Source organism: Alligator sinensis, unplaced genomic scaffold (genome assembly GCF_000455745.1).
Source record: "Alligator sinensis unplaced genomic scaffold, ASM45574v1 scaffold1266_1, whole genome shotgun sequence".
Classification (NCBI taxonomy): Eukaryota; Metazoa; Chordata; order Crocodylia; family Alligatoridae; genus Alligator; species Alligator sinensis.
Window position 1 is genome coordinate 468267 of NW_005842929.1, and position 17997 is coordinate 486263.

The 17997-nt window shown below is 42.9% G+C and overlaps 1 protein-coding gene across 1 annotated transcript in view; it reads right to left on the reverse strand.

Annotated features, from left to right (window-relative positions):
* PSPC1 (paraspeckle component 1) overlaps window positions 1–17945 on the reverse strand; it is a 55021-nt gene extending 37076 nt beyond the window's left edge. Inside the window, exons 1-5 of the mRNA XM_006036209.3 lie at window positions 15420–17945; window positions 12316–12617; window positions 10225–10320; window positions 8552–8742; window positions 1111–1195 (exon numbers count right to left, since the gene is read on the reverse strand). Coding sequence (XP_006036271.1) covers window positions 1111–1195; window positions 8552–8742; window positions 10225–10320; window positions 12316–12617; window positions 15420–15779 — 1034 coding nt within the window. The 5' untranslated portion in view covers window positions 15780–17945. The remainder of the gene's footprint in view (window positions 1–1110; window positions 1196–8551; window positions 8743–10224; window positions 10321–12315; window positions 12618–15419) is intronic.
* Window positions 17946–17997: the final 52 nt, after the last annotated feature.

A 17997-nucleotide genomic window follows, 5' to 3' on the forward strand; every position in this document is an offset into this window, starting at 1 on the left:
AGCCACTGGGGACTGTTCGAATCAGCAAAGCTCTGCAAAACTTTGCCGAAGATTCGGAGAGCTCTGAATCGATTTGGACCTTTAAATTGGTCCCGATTCGATTTGGATTCAGAGATTCAGCTGCCAAATCTCCTCCAAATCAAATCACCACCCGAAGCTCCGCACAGCCCTAGTATTTACCAGGTATACAACCAACAGCAACATGGATACATTCTTTGATGTTGTGGCTATGCCAGGCAGCATTCAATAGGTTAAAGGTGAACCCAGTCTTTTATGAATATTTGTTAAATAATTACACTGTCAAAATGTTTGTAGTAATAGATATTTCTGCCCTCTCTTTTTTTCCCAGGCTCTTATTTCACAGGAGATAAATTACCGTGCAATGGGTAACTGTCTCCAAAGGACACTGGTAAATTCAAGTGCAAGGCACTGATATTTTTCTTATTTTCTTGCACATTAACATATTTATAAACTCAAATAAAATCTGTGCGCACATAAAAAAGCAGATCTTAAAGAAATTTTTAATTTTAGTATATGTCACAGAATAAGATATCACATGGAAAATAGTTTACAGAAATTTCTATTGTATAATTACAGATCACAGTATTATACAACATTGGATGTCATGGTTCCCCTGCTTTACCTATGGCAGGTTAGTTTGTTGTGTTTTCTGTTATGTTATGGTTGAAGCTAGTTTTATAAAAAGTAAGATTATGGATTTATATAGGATACTTTAGATAGGGATGATCCAGCCTCAGGAAGGGGACTGTAACTGATAAACTCTGGAGATCCCTTTCAACCCTACTTCTCTATGATTCTGTGACTCTTTTCTAAGTTAAGCACATGAAAATGTATCATGGACATGTTCCTATCTAAGGCTACACTTAAAACAATCTTAAAATAATTTTTCACATGGAGTGTAGGAACTTCATATGCATTTATTCTTGTGCCCCTAATAAAAGTACTTCTGAAGAATACAACTGCATCTATAGCAGACATTAAAATGAAGGCCTACAAACTAAAAATTCTTACTTTTTCTCAAGCATATGTCAATTACTTGTCTAAAATGTGTGACTCACTACCACATCTGTACAAAATAAAACTAAATACCTTAATTGTATCTGCTTCCGTTTCTGTAGTTCTTGATTTCTAAGTTCTTCCAAACGCCTCAGTTCTTCTTGGCGCCTCATGAGATCTGCAAGAAAGTAGACCTCCACAATAAGGAAACTCAAAACTTCCTCTTTCAGCATTCAATAGGTTAACCCAAGGTGTGCATCTTACTCAGGTCATTTGATATGCAAATAAAAACTTTCAAAGGAAGGAGCAAAAAATCTGGAAGCCAGAAGCTTTATGTCAGACTTATACTTACCCCTAATAAAGAATTATTCAAAACCTGAAATCTGAGGTTTTATTTCTCTTCCAAAATTCTTTGGCTAGTTATCATTATCCCCAACACCTGTGTATTATTTTTAGTTGCATTTTCAGTTTAGAAAAATTCTTGGCCTCAATAACATCCTGTACCAAAGCAATACACTATAATTATCGATCATATAAAAAATAAATAAATATATTTGTTCTGAGATTTTCTCCTTTTATTGTCACTGAGTGTGCCTTGCTCTTGTGTTCTATTACAGGGATTGAAAATGTTTTCCAGCATAGCAGGGGACAGAACGACCCCAGTCAGGTCAGAAGTGGGCAAGCGTCAGGACCAACACACTACTGCCACTTCTTCCCACTGCTCAGCTGCAATGGTGCAATAGAAGCCTCCTCTCCTGGAGCCCTAAGTTGCCAGCCCCTGTTCCAGAACAGTACAACGGAAGCCCCCATAATTCTGTATAATTTTATCATGCTTTCCTTTAGTAGTTTCCATTCTAAGGTCCTAAACTTTTCAAAGTCTTCACTATAAATTTTCCTTTTCCCAAATCAATACAGTTAACCTGACACATCAAATACAGAAATAATTTAATTTTTCCTTCCAGTATACATTGCTTTTCAATTACTAACTTTGATCTAAATCTGCTATTTGGTTGCCCATTTTTCTACTTTGATTAAATTCTTAAGAATATTCCTCACAGCTTATTCTAGATATAACTAACCTGAACTTTGTCATCTACAAAAGTTATTACCTTAGTCCTCCCCATCTTTCTAAACTGTTAATTTATTAAACATCAGGCAGGACACAGACCCCTGAGGCACCCTATTGTCAGTGTTAGACTATGATCATCATTTATTCCTAAATTTTTAAATTTGTGTTATGGTCAGCTTTTGCTCCAAGATAATCCTCTCACACTACAAGACCATTTATTTTCTTTAGTAGCATCTTAAGAAGGACCTTGTCAAAAACCTTTTCAAAACTTAAAACAATGCCACACTGATTATTTTAGCACCATGACCAAAGATACTAATAGAGTAATATAATCAAATTTTCTTTGAAAAAAATAATAATGGTAACAACCTATAAGTTGAGCTTCCAAATGTTTTATCATGGTATTTTAAATTTACTAGACACAAATACAATGACTTCTACAATTACCCAGATCACCTCAAGCCTTAATTCTGGAAGTAACATTCAATCCTGTGATATAATAGGAGAACAAGGTCAATATAGTAAACATCCCAAAACACCAGTTTTCAAACTTGTTTGGCCTCACAGGCTGGATACAGGAAGTACCACCATTTCAGCAGAGCTCCAAAACCAAGAGAGTTGATGCTGTTACTGCTTGTGCTCCCTTATCCCCTACCACCAATCTTAAGACCAGGGGCAATTAAAAATCCTTATTTCAGCCGCAGGTGTAGCAAGGCAAGTGGCATTAACTCCCTCCCTGGATTCTAGAGCCATGCTGAAACAACTGCTTCAGAACCCACACCGATTAACACCATCACCACAGTGGCTCTGGCAGCTGCAATTACAAGCCCTGGGAGCCAAATTTGGCCTGTGGGGCATATATTTGACACCTCTGAGGCACACCATCAGAAAATATTACTGCAAATAAAAGACATTAGAAGGGTATTGTCTAATAAGCATGTACTTCTGGGCTTCTGCATCCCAAATGACCCAAAGCAAAGTGGCTCAGGTGTGAATACCATAAAAGGGTACTACCTTTGTTAGCAGTCTTATTAGAGGCTGCAGGCATAGCCTAGGAAAAGTTATTACCAAGTAATAATGATAAAAAATATGCATGTGAAACAAACTTTAGACAGACATGAATGCATAAATGAAGTGACATCCAAGACAGATGAGGCCAGGACAGCAAGAGGGCTTGTTTTAAGTCTTACAATCAATGGAAAGCATACTATGGATCAGCTAGATTGATAATAGGATTGAAGTCAGATCTGTGCAAAAAAAAAAAAAAAAAAATACAGTACAGGTCGGCTTTACAGGGAAACTTTCATCAGTTGTGTAAGAAATGGTACTACCCAGTAAAAAAAATCCCCCCCGGCAAAAGAAACCAAAACCAGTGCTGATAACAGAAGATGTGGAACTCAAAAATACAAATTTAGTGTTTTCCCAAAGGCTGTTTTTGCTACCCAAGCACTCAGATTCATGTACCCTCTCACACTGCTGTAAACATTTGAAAGACTTGTTTGCATGCTGTGCCAAACAAAGGATGTAACCCCAATCAGAGATTTAGCAGAGAAAATACTTAACGCAGCTGAAACCAAGCACATCTAGTCCTAAGGCAGTGTGGTCCAGAAGCAGTTACTAAGGTGACATTAACTGCAAGTTAACAAGAAAAGAATGCAGATTCAGTACTACAGAAAGAGCAGATAATAGTGGAAAAGAGTCCAAGAAAGCCTTTTGTCACCTCTCTTTAGGAAAAACATTGATGCTAGTGTTTGTAACTTTGGTGCTGCGAGTACAAAAGGTACAGGGACAGTTACAAAGTCAAAGCATCAGCACCACACAAGTAGTCACAGTCATCATCAGAACTTACAATAAAGCAGCACTAAATGAGTTCAGTAAGCACTACGACCACTAAAACACATACCTCAGAATGTATTACAAAGTTTTCAGTGGACAAAGTCTTTTTATCACATAAAAGATACTTTAAATAAGGAACCCAGAGCTGAGAAAAGAAATTCCAATATCCTACTCCGGATAGTCCTCCATATGCAAGTAATTCCACTCATTTCAGCTGGAGGTTCTCCCAACACAAGGAACAGCTTCTAGTCAGCTATCCCCTCTACAGGAGTTAGCCATCAGCAGATGTCAAGTTTTGCAAAGCATCCACCTGAGACCAAGACTGGTTGGGGAGGAAGTGGGGCTGGGGCAGGCACTGTCCAGCCAGGGCAGGGTGTGGGACAAGAGCTGCGGGTGGTTCATCCAGGAAATGAGCTCCCCGCCGCTGTGCATCCCCCAGGAGAGGCATGGGGGACATATGCCCCTGGATCTGTGTGTGAGGCAAGGGCAGGCTGCCCATTGTGGGCTTGGAGGCTGTGCCAGCCTCTTCCTGGCGGGGGGAGGGCTGTGTTGCAGCTGCACTTAGGGAGGTGGGACAGGCAGCAGTGGGGCTGAGAGGGGTGTCTACGACAAATTTTGGGGTGACTTGCCTCTGCCCCCCTCCAGGAAGAGTCCACAGCAAGAAGCCTGCCCTCACCCTGTTTCCAGGGGGCACACGTCCCCCATGCCTCCCCTGGGGGTGTGCACAGTGGTATGAGCCACCCTCTCCCAATAAGCTACCCACAACTCTGTCCCACACCCTGCCCCACTCCCTCCCTCACTATGGGGGGGCCTTGACCTGCCCCCCCACGCCTTCCCACTAACCAACTTACCAGCCAGACACTGCTCTCCAAGCTGCCAGGCTGCATATCAGCAACCAGACTGGTATTGGCCAATATAGCTGGTTAATAATTGGCCATCAGTATCGGCCAAACAAACCTTTATTAGTGCACCCCTAGTTATCTAACAAAAAAACCCCATGCCAGATTCTCAGCACAAGACTTAATCAATCTAGAGAGGTTCAGGAACTCCACACTACTTAAGCTTGCCAATGATACTCAGTGTTGTTCCTAACCCACATGTAGCACTTCAACTTAACACCTGCAAACTCTTTGCAGAGAGCAAAGTACTTCCACCCTCCCACAAAGACACGTATGTATTAGGTATGCCTTTCCTACCATGCTGAAAAATGAAACACACTCACTCTATCAGTGTTAACTAACTCACTCTAGTTTACTTTTTTTTTTTTAACTGGAATATTTGCCATAATTCATATGGAAACATATATACTGATGTGGTGCACTGGTTAACAGTGAGTGCTAATATGACTCCTCAGCCAGCATGGAGTGGTACAGGACTAGGCACAACACCCCACTGAATTCAAATGTCCAATATTTAGTGCAGAGAGCCCACCCAGCACTGAATTACTAAGCATGGAGGAGGGGACATTAGAAAGCCAAGGATATTAGCATGAGCTCCAGCCTCTACTGAACTATCTGGGTAATTTGGAAAATCTTAGGGAGGTAGCTGCAGTATGGCAGGTTCAAGAGTACCCAAACGTACCAGGTTTGGAAAGTGCTGGCCTTAGTGTTAATTAATAAAAAGAGGAAAATAAAGATCACTATGTCAATGTATTTTCATTTAATTCCTTACATTTTTTGGTGAGGAGAGATGGTCTTAAAAAAAGGGATCGCTGTAGAAGCAACCTCTCCTCACTAGCATCAGGTCTTGTCAAATTAAGACATATAAGGAAAAGCCTAGCTTTCTTCTGTTAAAGGCATGGCAAGAACTGCCAAGGCCATCTGGTATCAAAGTATGTAAGGAGGGGCTCACTGCTCCTACAGAAAATAGCAAGATAGTCCACCCACTTATAAAGGAACACTGTTTCCCAGTAGGGTACTAATGTGAATAGTACAGCTTCCCTTAAATGGTCCTTAACACAGCAGTTGCACTTCCTTTATCCATTCCTCTCCTATCCTATGATGCAAATTAACAGCTGGTGAAATAGTGCTGTCATCAGCCAAGCACAATTGTTCAAAAAAACTTCTTCCCTTCCCATGCCTCTTAAAAGGAATCATGGGCAATAGCAAACGCTTAGCCTAATCCAGGGAGCCAACATTTCTGGCAACTGTGCTACAATTTAGGGTCACTCCCCCAAAGTGTCATTCTTGATCTCCTTCCTTTGCCTAATCTACTGCTCTGCTTTCTGCTCCCTACCCTATCCCCCTTCTATGCTTTCTGATCCCTGCACTATGACCCCTGCTTGATTTCCTGATCCACTTTCTGCTTCCTACCCTATCTGCTGCTGTTCTGCTTGTCCCCCCTCCCTCATCTACCACATGCCATGCACAGAAGCTTTCCTTATCACTTTGTGGCACTCATGTAACAGGTTGGCCACCCCTGCCCTAATCAATCCTTGATTGTACCCACATGGCAGTTGAGAAAATGAACTGCTCTTTAGCATCCCGATTAAAACAAAAAGAGCAAGCTCATCAAAAGAAACCTTCAAGAGAAGACAAAAGCTGAAGGAAGTAGAAAGATTATAAAACTTGGCAAATACTGGATCATTAGTATACACAAACCACTTCTACTTGGTTTTTAACAAGAAAGCCATCCACAAATAAATTAACTTTTGTAGTATTTCCAGTACTGAAATGAACTCTTTATCCAATCCGTTCTTTTTTTCCCCCCAAACTTTTTTCTTCTCCCAAATCGCCTAGAATTTCTCTCCCCCCACAGCCCCCCACACTTTGTATGTTCTTGCCCTGAATTTCCCAAGTTACATTTTTAGGGATCTTTGCTGTGGGAACCACATGCCTGTATTGAGATCATGTATTTTACTGCTTTAGGCTCTTTAATCAAAAGTCATTGAACATTAATAAGGGGGACAACCTAAAATTTTTAATTATTTTAGAAAGTAACTGTGTTTCAGGTATTAAATATACCATTATGTGGGGTTTTATAAACACTTTTTTTTTACATTCTTTATCTTTTCTATGTTGCAAACGTGTGATCTTCAGACAAATATTACGTTTTTCAGCAAACCTAGTGATGTCAATTATTTGTAAAATGAGTAAAGAAAAATATATTTTCCCTTGAATATTTTAGCCATAGTAATTTAAGACAACTTGGTAAGAAAAAGTAAATAAAATATTGTTTAAGCTTTCAATTAAAAACATTTCAAAATGAACTTTTCAAATAACTAACCCAGTAGGAACTCTAAATTATTAATACAAAAGCAAGCTATAAATAAATACCCACTTAATAAAGCATTTAGCAGCTGAGCCATTTGGAAAAATATCCTAAGCCTAGCCAAGTCACTGGAAACGTGTGTGAAAAAACACGTGAATGTTTATATAAAAAAATATGTGGAACAAAATACCTTTGTTTTCCAGAAGCAGAATGCATTATTAAGAGTTTACTTATTAAGCATCACAGAAAGCCAAATATGTTGTGACAGAAGGGATATATATCCGTTGTTCATGCCCAAAACTTTTAAATAAGATAGACTTCATGATGCTTTTAGAATTTTAACATTCTAAAAATGACGAGAGACACCATTCTGGTATGTCAAGATGGAATGTAAAACTGCTTGGCATCCAATACAGCCTTTTGAGAGAATTAAAAAAAATTCCACAGCACATTTTTTTTAGTGTAAGTGCACACAGCCAGTTTCCCCTCTTTCCATTACTTTGCATTGTAGTGGTTCTTTTCCACACCAAGGGTTTCAGTGTTTATTAGTGTGGCCTGTCAAAAGCACTAAGATCTTCTGTAATGAAAAAGGCAATGTTGGTTTAAAACAATTCAATTAGATAGAAAAAAAAACCCCTCCCCCCCCAAACGTGCAAATGTGTTCCTTTGATTGTCTATACGGTTAGACCCCAAAGTTGGGCTCCAAAGCAAAAAAGATTTTCAGTTACAAAAACAAAAAATAGTTCCCAACACATAGTTATGTCCAGGGGAGAAGGCCAGAGATGTGCAGTGACAGTTATTCATGTCTATCATAATATGAAAATTTTAACTTGATTCAAGTTAGGAACACATGCAACATTCAAAACAGAAGAGTAAAAAATCTCTACCACTGAATCTATGAAGCTACCCCAATATGCTTAATTACTACCACTGTATTCCTTTGAGTATAAATGTGTTGGGGTTTTGGGTTTTTTTTAAGTATTTCTTCTAAAATAGCTACATTTTAAATTTGAGTTAAAAATAAAAAACATTCTTATAGACACCACAGAACTTCTAGTCTTGTACATTTATCTTCATCTGGCACCTTCTGTCCTAAAAATTAAGTGTCAGAAAATTTGACCATGTCTTAAATTTGAAGACATACAGTATTTAGACTGTGTCAAAACAAGACTGTGGCCCTGGTATCACCTTTTAATCTGCAGAAGTCTGTATCGCACTTGATTTTAAGATATTTGTCTGAAAATAGCATAACTTCAGTAGAAGTACTGCCCCTCTCTCTATTATGCATTTTATTAAAGGGCCAATCATCTAACAAACTCTCTGACACTTTTACCACCATACACAAATAATATACAATCAATATACTACACATAAAATAGTGAGAACAGATTATCTTTACACTGAGTATCTGATTTTTACCTTGCCTCATCAGCATTAACTGATGTTCATGTCTAGCTGCTTCCATTTCTGCCTCTAGTTTCTCTTTGGCTTCTCTAATGTTTCTGTCAACCTGTTCACGTTGTTGTTTTTCCATCTCATCAAGAGCCTTCCACCGTGAAGCATACTCAAACTCAAAAGTTCCAGGCTGAGCAAAACGTGGAGGCTGTTCTCTTTAATGTAAAGAGATATATATATATATATATATATATATATATTTGTCTATTTAGGAGTACTAAATATACTCCTAATGATGCATTTCAATTAATATATTTCTAATTTCAAATCAAATGGCCAAACATAAGACTAATTGTTTTCCAAATGTAAATCTTAAAACTGCACATTAGCACCGTAGAGATCACCCTGCATGACCAAATAAAAATTTAAATAAATAATAAATATGAAACCAAATAAAACCCCCACATAATTATATCTTATTATCAAATACTTTGTTTCATGTTTAAATACTGAAAATATCTGCTGCTTTAGTAAAAAGCTATGAAATTAATCTAACAACTATCAGGCTTCTACAGCAAGAAGCTGCATATATGACTTACGAATAGGGACCTACTTAATTTGCAGTTCTCACTGAAACCGTGAAACCAGCAGTATTTGCAATCCCCGGGAAATATTCCAGCCACAGTTTTCTGCAAAATCAACCCCCCACCCTGCAAAAAACAGTGTATTATTCATATTCTAATATGAATACGCTGTTTAGACTCTCCCAATCCTTACCACAATACTTAAGACAAACCCTATAGCAGCAATCCCTATAGCCACTCTCACATGCTTGAGACTTACTGACTGTCTGCAGTGATGGCAGGGCCTCTCTGCCAATCAGCAGTGATGGCAGGGCCACCGGGAAATGCCCACCTTATCAGCCCTTCATGCCATGAGCAAACTATGAAAATGGCTCTCTCTGATCATGAGTTAAGTAGGTCCCCACTTGTGAACCTGAATGCATCAAAACTTGCTACAGTACTAAAGTATTACTAAAAGTTTTTAAAAGCTAACACTATCTTTTCAGTTGACAATATACTTTCTAACAAAATGCTTTGCTTTTTAATTTTACAATGGCACATGTACAAAAACAGTTATCATATACATCATTTGTAGAAAGTTATTCTGTTCTTGCAAGCCATTCTGCCTCCAGCAATCAACATTTCTGGATGCACAAGTTGCAAAATCAAAAGATGTATTTATTGATCAGTGATAAATTAAAGAACCTTTGTTCTACCTGGCGTTTAAAGTTATACAGCTGCTTATGTTGCTGCAGTAGCTAAGACCCTGTTCTGCAAAGACACACACACGCTTAATTTAACAGAGTTAAATTTAACAAAAGCTGAGTGAACTATTCATAGGATTTAAAAGCAAGCATGAGGCAAACAATCTTCTGCAGTATCATGGCCTGAGTACCTATAATTTGAGGTTGCATTTCACAAACAGGAAGTCCTCACATCTAAAAATCAATGGACCAAACAATTACATCAATGATTAAATATTATTAAACGCTCTAATTGATAAACAATTCTATCAATGATTATATCAGCATTTCTGATGTTCTTTTCACTACCCTGAACACACGTCAAGGCAAAGTACAAGAGATTCTTGCCTACCAAGCCGAACTAAGATAGATGACCATATATCCAACTTACTTATGATATTGTTGTGTTTTTTGCATTAACTTCTCTGGCAGTCCATCTTCATTATCGAACTGTTCCATAGGTTCTACAACCACAGGGCGAGGTGTTCTGAAAGAAATGTTTTAACTAATGAAATCCACATTGAAACAGGTAACCATGTAATATTTTGAAAATGCATTCTAAAAATGTCTTACTTCATGTAAACATTAATTCCTTCAAAAACATTTTGTTAGCAGCAAATCTGCCTTGCAAACAAGCCACTTATTTTGCATGGAAAACATTATTGCCTTTTTTTCTGTCCCCTATTTGGCTAATAAAATTAATTAATTAATTAAGCTAAAATCCATGTAGAAAAGAATTAAACTCTCTGAGGCAAGAAGCATCTTTTAACTTTCACTTAAACATTTTTTCTAGATCTTATACTGACAAATTAAACCTCTCAAATGAAAACAGATGGGTTATGTTCCTGAGTCTGCTCATGGTTAACTTCAGTGTTTCTACTTATAGTTTTACCAAGTTGCAGTGGAGTAAAAACAAACCAGTAAAACTGATCAAACTCTGATTACTAATAACTCCAGAGGCAGGAATGAAATCAGTAAGAATCAAAATAACTATGGATAATTCTGAAAGACTAGAAAATGGATACAAAATATGGGTGAATAATTAAATTGCAATCAAACAGATAATCTATTCAAGAAAATGTTATCATTAATCAGTTAGACTTATGCATGTTAGTCTATTGTTCATAACAGTCCTGCACCTATCTGCAGATGTAGAAAACTGGGGGGGAGGGGGGGGCGCACAGCAGTGCATGGGTCATATGCCTCCCCAGCATCAACTGTACTTCAGAGCTCCTTCCCTTCCCCACATACCCACTCCCCTCCTCACTGCAGGTGGGGGCAGCAGGTCAGGAGTGAGAGGCAAAAGCAGGGGCAAGGCACTGGCATACCAGGGCTGTTCAGCACCACAAAGCAGCAGCAGGGGGACAGATGCAGCTAAACCCACATCCTGGTGAGGAAAGGGGGCAAGGGGGGGCTCTAATTTTCCATTATAAAAAAAACTCAAAATCAAATATCAAAATATATATATTTAGAATTTATTTTATTATAACGAATGAAGCACTGGTAGGCTTACAAATTGCAGTAGAGATGCACTAATGCATCGGTCCGATATCGGACCAGCGCTGATGCAAAGAAAATCAATCATATTGAAAGTCGGCCTGATGCAGCTGATAATTTGGCGGATAAATGCCCATGTGTGCACGCAGCTGCAGCACAGCACATAAGCAGTGAGGAGCACAGCCCAGCAACTTGGACAAAAGCAGCTGGTAAGTCGTGTTGTGGAAGGGGAGGGGAGGGGAGGGGAGAGGGAAAGGGCATGGGGGAGGAAGATTTAGGCCCCCAGTGATGAGGGAAGAGTGGGGCTGGAGTAAGTGCTGCCCAGCCAGGATGGGCACAAGACAGAGCTGCTGCACACTGCTGGTGTAGCACTCACCCACCGAGCACCAGACTAGCAGCACACAGTAACAGGAGCCACCCCCCCACAACCTCCCTGGGGCTCCATCCCGTGCCCACTCCAGCTGGGCAGTACTTGCCCCTCCCCCAGCCACAGTCCTCCCTCACCTTGGGGGCCTTAATCTGCCCCCCCCATGCCCCTTCCCTTCCCCCACACCAGACTTATCAGCTGCACACAGCTCATCCAAGCTGCTGGGCTGGTATCAGAAATTGGTATTGGCTGATACACCTCCTTTAAAAATCAGCTATCAGTATCAGCAAATCTCTATCAGTGCACCCCCACTTTAAAGTTGTATATCAATAAAATATTGTATTCAACTGACACCTATATATATTTTTAGTGGTGTTTCATTTTAATTGCAGAAGAATGCGGGCTTAATCAGAGAATTTGGGAGGGTTTTTTAATCAAAGAATTTGGGATATTTAAACAGACAAAACCAGGACCCCTGCTTATGAGGCAGTTTTCTCCACATTTTAAACGCATTCACAAAAATTAACCGGGGGGGGGGGGGGGGGGGGAGAAACCTACAAAACAAGAGGGGGGGGGGGGGGGGGGGGGGGGGGGAAGAAAGACACCTTAAAAACTTACGTAGTCAGTAAGAATGCCCCATCATTGCATCTTTCTAGAGCCTTCCGTGCTGGAGGTTTTGCTGCAAACTCCACAAAACCTTTCCCTGTAGCTCTACCACGGTCATCTACTACAACAACAGCTCTCTCCACTGGGCCAAACTGAGAGAAGGCTTGTTCCAGTAGCTCATTCGAAACCACAGGTGAAAGATTCTTGATTGTTAAGGCAGCTCCATGTGTAGCAAAACGAATTCTAAGTGGTCTGCTCTTCAAAATCGTACCATCAAGTTCTGCCTTTGCTATTTCAGCAAGTGTCCTAGATTCCTTTTTCAAAGGGAAAAAAAACAAACACATTTTATGCACACTCCTATTCCATTTTCTACAAAGCTACTTTGCCCTTTAAAACATTAATTTTTATTTTACATGTGTTAAAACTGAGGGGGAATGCTTCAACACTGAAAGTACACTCTTCTCAAAGAAGGATGTTTGTGCCCAAAAGCTTGCAAAGAACAATTTTTCCAACTATTCAGTTGATCTATAAAAAGATATCACATTTACCCAAAGGACCTCATCCGCCTATGGGCATTTATACACGTACGTTTGTCTGCTCCGATGTGCTGAAAATCCAGCACGTTGGAACAGACTTGATTAATCGAGTCTGCAGAGCATGTGAACTGACCAGTGCCCAGCACTGCATCACATGTGTTTGTATCAACTGCGAACTGTGCGTCAGCACTAAGAAAATGGCAGTGGTGTGCTTGGAAACGAAAACACCTTCAATGTGTTTTAGTTCAAAAGGATGCTGCCGCCATTTTCTCAGCCCTGACATGCATTTCGCCATTTATATAAATGTATGCAACTTAGCGCTGGGCACTTTTAAAAGCTACAACCAATATCCTATTCTCGGAGCTGTTTCAGATTACATTTGATTTGAGCAATCTGCATGTGGCTCCCCCACAATCTATTTAAAAAAATGCCTCTTAAATGTATGTTTTAGTTGTGAGCTAGAGGAAATTCCCCACACCAAGACAGAAAAGAATTCAGCTTGTTACCTAAATAGTAAGATTTCAAATCTCTCTTTTTTTAGTACTTTTCTATTCATCATGTTTATGTGACCATTCCACATTCAAGGATTACACTCTAGCTCAGGGGTGGGCAAAATGCAGCCGGGGACCAGATGTGGCCCGCCAGGCCATTCTGTCTGGCCTGCAGGGCCCCTAAAAAATTTAGAAAATTAATATTTACCTGCCCTGGGCTGCCTGTCATGCGACCCTTGATGGCTTGCCAAAACTCATTAAGCAGCCCTCTGTCCAAAATAATTGCCCACCCCTGCTCTAGTTCCTCTTCAGGTCCCATAAATATTTCTAGATTTATTTCTCAAATTGGACAGTGCCTTGCAGTGGTGACAGGTAGGGGGTGCATGTGCACCCCAAGAGTGCTGGTGCACCCCGACAGGCCACGATCCCCACTTGGGTGACCGGCAGGCAGGAGCACCAATGACCCACTGCGAGCGCCAGACGAAGTGTCACAGCCACTTCCCAGTCAGCGTAATTGGCTACGGCGGACCCCCGTCAGCAAAACTGGCCACAGTCACTGACTGTCATTAGGGAGGGCATGTGTCCCCCCCACCTCCAACTAAGGTGGTACCAGTCACCCATGGTGCCTTGGAAGAAAGAAGGATTTTAAAATTCACAAGGAGCTCCTTTTTTTAGTTAGCTTGGTTAGTTATTATCTACTATAAGTACTGATTGAATCAGTACCCTTCCTAAATCAACACAATCTATATTTTAGAAGTAAACTGCTTTAGATTCCCTTGAGATTCTTTATTGTAGCTTCTGTACTTTCCATTTTTACTTTAAACAACTACTATTCCTCACTTGTTTTCATCCTTTGTCCACTCTAACCCACAAGTCAGCTTTTCCCAACATCCTCTTTTCTTAGTTGGAGCTTTTCTTTCACTTATGCCGAATATTCTTCTGCTAAAAGAGCCATTCCTCAAGCCAAGGAAACAGGATGATGCTTCCTCCACAGCCCATTAAAAGTGTTCAGATAACTAGATAAATTGCTAAAGGGCAACATGAGTTGCTTCATCCCTCATTATGCCTAGAAACTGCCCATCAGCAAAACAAAAAAAATGTATTTTATCTTATATCATAAATTGTGATGGGGGGAGGGGAAGAAGACTACACAAACCAACACTTAAAAGCGCATAGGCAAGTGAGAGTTAGAAAACTTACATTAGAAATGGCTTAAGAAAAACAAGTCTCAACTACTGAAAGGTAGAGGGGCAATTAAGGAAGCCAAAAAACCTTAAATTCCCACCTGCCAGCCAACTATGTGTATATTAACTATACCAATGGGGGGGCCAGCAGGCCCCCCTCTGATCCTCTTCCTCTGCCTGATCTGTTCTGTTCCCTCCTAGATCTGTTCTTTTTGCTTCCTTTCCTACCAGCTCCTTCCGAATCTGCCAGATGCTGCACACAAAGGCTACCCCAATGCCACTTCTGTTCCTCGTATGGCAGGCTGCCCATCTCTACTCTATCCGTTGTAAACTGTACACAGAAACAGTCATGACAGCATTGACTAATTAAACTAGAGGCAAGACAGCATTGACTAATTAAACTAGAGGCAATTCCTTATGGATGGGGAGGAACGGAGGACTGAAAAAATGGGGGTTTTTTTGACACATTCAACTGGAAATACCAGAATGCACGTTTTAAACAGGAACCATCCCCATGAGCAGCCCAGGCCATTCAGGGTATTTGCAATTAAACACCACAAGGCTTTGAGATCTCCATGCGAGTCCTTGCTTTCATGGAGATCTTGGCAGTGTGCATGGAAACCACAAGCACACCTGTCTACATGGGCCCATACCTGCGGTCTTCAGGGTTGGGCCAAACAGGCTGCACCAAAAAAAAGAGTGGGTAGGGGGAAACAGGGGGTGGTCTTTCAGCCCTAATGGAGCAGCACGGGGCCTCCCGTCCCTGCAGAGGGTAGCATCAGCCACCCGCCCGCTCGCACAAGGAAACTTCTGGAAGCGCGGGGGGGGGGCGGGAAGTAGCCCGGAGGGGCCGGTTCCAGCGGGTCCCCACAGGCGGCGGGCAGGAAGCGAGGGGCTGGCCTTACCAAGCGGATGAAGCCGAAGCCGCGGTCCCGGTTGATGAAGACCTCGCTGGGCTCCCCGTAGCGCTCGAAGAGGCGCTTGAAGTCCTCCTCGGTGATGTCGGTGGGCAGGTTACCGACGAAGAGGCGGCAGCGCTGCGTATAGCTCTTCTCGCCGGGCTTCAGGAAGCTCTTGATGTCAATGGTGAAGCCGCGCCCCTGCTCCTCGTCCCCGGGCTCCTTGCCCAGCGCCATGGCGGCCGCCTCGTTCTCCGCCTCCAGGCCGCGCAGCCCCTTCATGCCGCCGCCGCCCACCACACCCAGCGGCGCCGCCGGGGAGCTGTTCTCGATCCGCACCTGCTTCAGATTCCGGTTCGCCGCCATGTTCTCCGGCTCTCTCGGGGGACGCAGCGCCTCGCTCAGCCGCCGCCGCTTCCAACCGCAGCCGATTCAAAATGGCGTCGCCGCTGGGCCAGACAAGTTGTAACGTCCCTGGCGCAAGCCCCGCCCCACACCGCCTCGTGAGACGCGGCGCCTGCGCAATGGGCCTCTCGCGTCCAGTCCTGGAGAGCGAGGGCGGGGGATGGGGCCAGGATCCTGAGCCCACGTGACCGGCTCGCAGCAGTTGGGGAGGGCGAACTCGGGGTCACCCCCTGCCCCCGCCTGAGGTTACCTGCGTGCGCACCCGGTCTCGTGCCGGGACGTTCTCCCGCCTCAGCCGCCCTGGTGCGCAGCGTCCCGCCCTCCTCGGCGCCATTTTGGCACGTTGTGAGAGGCTCTGAGATCCTCGCTGCGACTGGGGGCGCTTTAGCCGCTGTTTAGCCCGCTTCAAAACAAAGGGGCTGGACAAATTCTGGGAGAGAAGGGGAACTAGTTCCTGTTGAGTATGGACGTTAGGGCTGCAGGCTCTGGATCCCAGCTTCCTAGACCTTGAATCCTGGAGGCTGCAAGTGAAAAAGGAATGGGGGAAGAAACGGGTCGTGCCCAGCTCACTCTCCCTTTCGGGGTCACCGTCGTGAGGCAGGCACCTGAGCCATTCCTGAATGTGGAACAAGCCCACCAACTAGAGCTGTGAGCCCCCCCTGGATGGTGGCGCAGGGGGACTGCTAAGGGCACATTTTTGATTGCTTGGGACAAATACAAGATGCAAGAGGGATGGGAGTGGCAGTCAACAGTTGCAAACAAGCGCGCCAAGCAGGGACAGGGAGCAGAGCGCACGGGACAGTGCCCGCTGGCCTTCAAATGTGTCCAAAGAGCAGTGGCGTACTGTGGGTCTCTGGTGCCGGGAGGCCAATGCTTGCATTTGTGCCCCTTCCACGGGAGGGAGGTGGTCTCCCAGCAGCTGATTGCCAAGTCCAGAAATGCTGGTGTTGAAAATAGAATTGCTGCCAGGGGACCGAGTACCTCCTGGAGGGCCTGGCTGGCGCCCTCACTAGGCCATCACCTGGGGGCAGGCCCCCCCACCCTCTCCTGTTGGTATGCCACTGCCAAGGAGCCAGTGGATGCTGCCCAGTGACATTTCCCAGAAATGTGATGGGACCAGGGACAGGAAAACAGCCCTGCAGTCCCTGGGGGTCCCAGTTGCTAGAGCTTCCTTCCTGGTCAGGTATATCATTAGCTTGGAGGGGGTAGACCAGGAAGTCCTGGGATTTGGTGGGGCTGCAGATAGGGAATGCATAAATGAAAAGGTGTGCCAAGTAGTGCAGCTAGAGCCCCAGCAGGAGGTTCTAGAGGAAGTGGTGAAGGGGCTTCAGGTAGGGTCTCCCTCTGCCTGCAGAAGGGGAAGGTTTTAGGGGAAGCCATGAAGTATGCCTGTGGATACATGCCTGTGGCAACAGCTCTGTGGAGAAACTGCCAGCTCAGGTTGCAGGTAGTTCAAATGATCAAGATAGAGTATATGCTTGTCCACCTGGGAACTTCCTCCTCACCAAGGGTGTCCTGACACATGGTATCCAGGCAGGGTGCAAAGGAATGATGGATGGTACGGACCACAAACATGTAGAGCTGGCAGGGATGCATTGTATGGACGCAGTCTGGCTTGGTATTCCCCAGCCTGCTGCGATGGTGTGGTGAGAAGATGGACCTATCATCTGACCCAGTACGTGGCAGTGCTTATGCTCTAACAAGTCTCAACTGAATAACAAATGCAAAGTGTGATTTGTAGGAAGGAGGAATTGAATACACAAATGCAAAATCAAGATACCTGGCTAGGTGAAAGGATGGTGGAAAAGGATGTTTAAGTTACAAATCGGCAGTTAGCAACGTTTTCTGGCAGTGGGACAGAATGGCCCTGCTCAAGGCCAAGACTGATCTGTGGCCTCAAAATCCTTTTCCATTTTTCTTCCATCTAGCAGCATGTTACTGAATCCATCCCATGAGCTATAGGTTGATAACCCCTCTTGTAGAAACATGATAAATTAAGTATGGTTTTATGCTCTGAAGTTATCATATAAAAGTTAATGGACAGGAGTTATTTGTGGAGTTATTAAAGCAGACTCGCATGTAAAACACAGAAGGGAATTATTCCACTCAAAACTACACTTTAAGAAGGATACAGACATGCTGGAAATAGATTCAGAGAAGATCAACAAGAATTAAGAGC